Source organism: Mus musculus, chromosome 15, assembly GCF_000001635.26.
Source record: "Mus musculus strain C57BL/6J chromosome 15, GRCm38.p6 C57BL/6J".
In the NCBI taxonomy this organism is placed as follows: Eukaryota; Metazoa; Chordata; class Mammalia; order Rodentia; family Muridae; genus Mus; species Mus musculus.
The window spans coordinates 80,259,828-80,265,099 of NC_000081.6; the positions used below are offsets into that span (position 1 = coordinate 80,259,828).

At 51.6% G+C, this 5,272-nt stretch overlaps 1 protein-coding gene across 1 annotated transcript; it reads right to left on the minus strand.

The window, feature by feature from the left end:
* Nucleotides 1–786: 786 nt before the first annotated feature.
* Rps19bp1 (ribosomal protein S19 binding protein 1) lies at nucleotides 787–4,479 on the minus strand. The gene is made up of 4 exons (NM_175109.3): nucleotides 4,400–4,479; nucleotides 4,156–4,290; nucleotides 1,470–1,567; nucleotides 787–1,303 (listed from the first exon to the last, which is right to left on the minus strand). Exons 1-4 carry the CDS (start codon nucleotides 4,449–4,451, stop codon nucleotides 1,157–1,159), a joined length of 432 nt encoding a protein of 143 aa, NP_780318.1. The 5' UTR covers nucleotides 4,452–4,479; the 3' UTR covers nucleotides 787–1,156.
* Between the last annotated feature and the right edge of the window lie 793 nt (nucleotides 4,480–5,272).

Below are 5,272 nucleotides of genomic sequence, written 5' to 3' on the forward strand. Positions count from 1 at the left end.
CTCAGGGGAGAGGATGGCGGTGTGGAGGCCACCAGTTGTCTCCTTAGGAATGTGTCCATCAAACAAACAAAAAAAGCTGGGCAGTGGTGGCGCATGCCTGTAATTCCAGCACTTGGGAGGCAGAGGCAGAGGCAGGCGGATTTCTGAGTTCGAGACCAGCCTGGTCTACAAAGTGAGTTCCAGGACAGCCAGGGCTACACAGAGAAACCCTGTCTCAAAAAAACAAAAACAAACAAAAAAGGAATGTGTCCATCTGCACTGAGGGGTCTCCTGGTCCCTGTGACAGGTCAGTCCTTCCCTTGCCACTTGTTCTCCCCCAGTGTGCTCATTCCACACGATCTTTCCTTTGTGACTGGCACTGCACTGCTGGAGAGTCCGGTTTGCTCTGAGGGGCACAACCATAGCTTTCACTGCGGTCCTTGGTTGGGTACAGACTTTATGCAAACCTGTAAACCTGCTTGCTGAGGACTCCGGAAACCATGACCTAGGCCCAGATATCAAATGACATACGACTGACTTTCTGCTCTCCACTGATGCCATAGCAGATCCCAAAATCCAGCAGGGTGGAGGTGACCTTCCTGTCCACTTCCTGGGCAACTCTAGCAGCTACAGTAACTGTGCCCAGAGAGGAGGCCCTCGCTGGTAGAAGGAAGTCATTTATGCTGGGCCAAGGCTGGGGACTTTAACACGGAAACCTAGAAGAACCGAGATCCACACTGAGATGGGAAACACATTGTAACACACACACACACACACACACACACACACACACACACACACTTGAATCCACATTTGCCCAAACTCACATTTATTTATTTGAATTTCCAGCTCCTTGAGGTGGGGTCTGAGTGGGCCCAGTACCAAATAGCCCTGATAACCAATCCTGGTCATAGCTGGCAGGTCAGAATCTTTTCTGGCAGGGTGCTGATGGTTCCGCCAAACTAGAAGTCCACTTCAGTTTGAGGGAAAATTTGCTGCAGGGCTTGCAGCTCTGTTCCAGTGTCCCTGGGATAGCAGCATATGGCTTCCTGAGCCAGGCTAGTTTTGCACTGCCACCTGCTGGTCGCTCGTGGCACAGCACTGCAGGGACCCAGGACAGCAGAAGTCCAGCCAAGGAGGGTTAGTGTCTTTTGTCCCCACCATTCCTCCAGGAAGTCTAGCTGCCAAAATATTCCCTCTGGAACTTCTGGAAGTCTTCTTCAGTGAACACAGTGCCCTCAGCCTTCTTCTTCTTCTTCTTCTTGTTCTTCGTCTTGGCCACTAGCCGATCACAGGCTTTTCGGCCTTGGTTCTGCTGCAGGATCTGAAAAGGTTCAGAGTAAGGGCACAGGACACCCATCTTTGGAAGCACAGATGGAAACCTTTGAGCCCACAGGGCTTATGGCTCAGGGCAGGGCTGAGAACCGCACGGACTCTGAAGGACAGCCTCAGTTATCACCCAGGTCCCTAAGCTCACACCCTCGACAAACCTGCTGGGTCACAGACTCTGGCACGGTGCTTCTCATGCTGGTCATAAACTTCAGGTTTGCTTTGAGGTGGTCTCGACACTGCCGTTTCTGGTACTCAGCTGTGGGTGGCAGGCAGGGCATGTCATTTCAGACTCATTGTACATTAGAAGCCTTCTGGGTCCCTTCCCCTGCCCAAGGCCCCACTGTCCTTTCCCTAGAAGGGAATATTTCACAACCTGGTCTCTTCTAAACCAAATCTACATTTCCCATAAGTACTGTCTGCTGCAAATCTCATAGACCCTATTGGATAGCATCAGTTAGTCACGTGACTGTCCCCCCCACCCCCCCAAACCCACAGGGTTTCTCTGTGTAGCCCTGGCTGTCCTGGAACTCACTCTGTAGACCAGGCTGTCCTCGAACTCAGAAATCTGTCTGCCTCTGCCTCCCAAGTGCTGGGATTAAAGGCGTGTACCACAACGCCCGGCATGACTGTGTCTTAAGCCAGGCATGGCACCTGTAATCCCAGCACTGGGGAGGCCAAGATAGGAAGACTGCTCCTAGCTACACAGTCAGATCAGAAAGGGTTATGTTTAAAAACAGCATAACAAAAATCCACCACCACCACCAAATAACACAAGGTCTACCCTGAGCATAACTGTGCATCAGGCACAAAGGACACATGAGCTCCTGTTTTCATTTCTACAGGGAAGGAACTGAGAAGAACAGTAACACACATTTTAGAGGGTTTCCATTTTCTTTCTTGGGGGTTGGAATTTCCGGAGTACTGGGATTAAAGGCGTGTACCACCACCATGCCCGGCTATTGTCCTGCCTACCCATTATGTACTAGGCAGTAGACCAGCCACGAGGACCATGGAAAATCCAGGGTTGGGGATGGGAGGTTAGTCCTGTGTCTTGAGGAGTGCTTACCTCAGGACAGGAGTGAAGGGAACCCCACTCCTGTCCTCCAGTTATTGGGATAACTGGGCAGGGAGGGAGGCACCTTGACATGAACTCGTGCAAACCACTAGTGTCTGTGCATGCCTCCTAGCTCCACCTCTGTTCATAGTGTTTCCTCTTGAACGACATAGCTTTTAACAAGGACTCCCAGGCTGGGTGCAGTGGTGTGTGCCTATCATCCAGTGCTTAGGAGGCTGAAGCAGGAAGGCTGATTTAAGGTCGTGGCTAGCCTGTGCTATATCATGGCTAGCCTGTGCTATACAGTGAGGTCCAGGCCTGCCCGAGCCAAAATAACTCCCCCCCCCCCCCCCCGCCTCCAAAACTGGGAGAAACAAACACACAATGAAACCCGAGTACCTCAACTCCCTTTATAGAGCAGAGGCATGGAGTCAAAGAAGAAAGCAACATGCGTACCATCCTGTGCCCCTTCTCAAGGAGGCCTTACTACCTGTGCCACACCCCCTAAGCTGCTCTACTGGAAACAAGGTTTCTGCTTTGCAGACACTTCACTGGTAAATGATATCAACTCACTTCTGCTGTCCCTACTGGGATGGAAGGAGGCACTGTCACCTGAGCAGAGCACATTAAGAGCAACAGCACGGGGACAATTTGCCCGGCTTCCACCTCTATCACCTGGGCAGGTGCCTGTTTCTGTAACTGTAAAGTGGGGGAGAGATCTGCTCATCTCACAGGGCTGCCGTGAGGGTCAAACGAGTTAGTTAGTTTAGAAGGGTAAACTGTTGACTGAGTGCTTCATTTCATAAATGTGTGTGTGTTGCGTGCCTTAGTGTATGTATGTGCACCCCAAGTGAGCGTCTGTGGAATCAGAAGAGGGTATCTAATCCCCAGACCTGGAGTTACAGTGGGCTGTGAGCAGCTTTGTGGGCTTCTGGGGGGCTCCAGGTCCTCTGGAAGAGCAAGCAGCAAGTGCTCTTAACCAGTGAGCCAGCCCTCTATCCCTGATGGGTCCTCCATCTTGCCTCTTGCTCATCTTACCCGTTAGCCTTCTTCCAAATTCTCAAGCCTTTCTGGCTAAAACCTTCTCAGATGCCTTAACGTTGCTTCCACCTTGGCTTGTTAGTTTGATTCTTCCTCGGAGCACTGCAGAGCCTTTCACCTCACAAGCCTCACTCACTTGGCAAAACCCTGCTTGTTAGTTTTGAGACTCTCTGATGGCTGGTCTACAGAGTAAGCGTGTGGCGCACGCCTTTAATCCTAGCACTTGGGAGGCAGAGGCAGGTAGATTTCTGAGTTCGAGGCCAGCCTGGTCTACAGAGTAAGTTCCAGGACAGCCAGGGCTATACTGAGAAACTCTGTATCAAAAAGCCAAATAAATAAATAAATAAATAATTAAGAGAGACTCTCTGATGTTTCTCTCCCCACCACGGCTAGAGCTCACAAGCGCCTGGGTCTTGCGTTTCATCTGCCTTCACGATTAGGTCTTGCCCTGAACTCACCACGGAAAGACACAGAACTTCTGATTCTCCTGCCTCCACCTCTCAAGTGCAGGGATGACAGATGTGTGTCACCACTCCCAGGCTTTTCCCTCTTTCTCTCATCCTGTTAACTGCCACATAGCAGACAGCGGCAGACCTGGGAATTAGATTGCTTGGGTTCGAAACCTGTCCCCCACGATTTGAACATTCATTTTGCCTTTTCCTTGTGGAGTCTCGGGGAACGTTTGGAACTCCCGACTCGAAGGCGCTGCCCCCAATTCTAAGAAGCGCTCACAGTCTTTCTCAACTCACCTAGAGCGGACTTAGGCGCCTTTCCCTTCGCTGAGTTCCGCAGTTTCAGAGCCTGGGAGGCCTTGGCCCGCGCCCTCCGGGTCCGCTTCGCCGGAGTCCCGCTAGCCTGGACCTGGCCCGGGACCGCACGGGGAGCTACGGGGAAAGGCAGCGAAGGACCGAGTTGAAGGGCGCGCTCTCCCTCCCCACCCGCCCGGCTGGCTCTCCTACACAGCGCGACTGTCGCAGGACCTGCTCTCCTCACCCTCGGACGCCGCCAGAAGCTCCAAACCGCGCCGCACTAACGCCGCCGACATGTTTCCGAGCCCCGCCCACACGCGGCGAGCTACTTCCGCCCTGGCGGTGTTCGCTCCTCGGCAGAAACTGGAGCAGGAGCTCAGGGTTCCGCAGCGAGCGGAAGTGCTGCCTTAGAACGCAGGCTCAATGGCTTTCCTATAGCCCCGGAGGAGCGGGGAGCTAGGGGCGTGTCCAAAGCGCAGAAGCCACAGTTGTTCAATTTCTAAGCAACAGGTCTCTGGTGATCCAGGCTGTGTGGGCGGGCAGACTCGACTTCTAGCCTTACTGGTCAATTCTGTCCAGGGGCCAAGTGTGGAATAGACTGAGTTCCTGCAAAAGAAGTGATTCTTTCTACTTTCTTTTTAGACAAGGATACATCTAGCCTAGGCTGTCCTTGAACTCGATTGTAGCTGAGGATGACTTTGAACTCCTGATCCTTCTCTCTCTGCCGCCCAAGGGCCGGATTTACAGACCTAAGCCACTTTGCCGGGCTTAGACAGTTTTCATGACCTTCAAAGCATTACACCGGTCCCGTGCACTGTGAGAATCTGTGTGAGAATCAGTAAAGCCAAGGAGGTTAGGTGTCGTACTTTGTAGTCCCAATACTTGGGAGATTGAACAGAGATTGTTGCTCTGAGTTCCAGGCTAACTTGGGCTACATAGCAAGACTCTGTCTCAAACAAACAAACAAACAAACAAACAAACAAACCAAACCAAAACTAACAAAAGGAAAAAACCAAACAAAAGACCAAAAAAAAAAAAAAACCCCAACAAAGAAATAGATTTGCAAACATGCAAAATAAAGTGCTTTGTTTTGAAAAATACAGCTATTTGCTGCAAA

What these genes read in the sequence shown, in the direction of transcription:
- Rps19bp1 (NM_175109.3), bottom strand. Translation starts at nt 4,451, where the DNA reads ATGTCGGCGGCGTTAGTGCGGCGCGGTTTGGAGCTTCTGGCGGCGTCC. An exon ending in GCTTCTGGCGGCGTCCGAGG is followed by an intron (nt 4,291 to 4,399) that starts GTGAGGAGAGCA and finishes CTTTCCCCGTAG; the next exon opens with CTCCCCGTGCGGTCCCGGGC. An exon ending in CAGAGTCTGTGACCCAGCAG is followed by an intron (nt 1,304 to 1,469) that starts GTTTGTCGAGGG and finishes GAACCTTTTCAG; the next exon opens with ATCCTGCAGCAGAACCAAGG.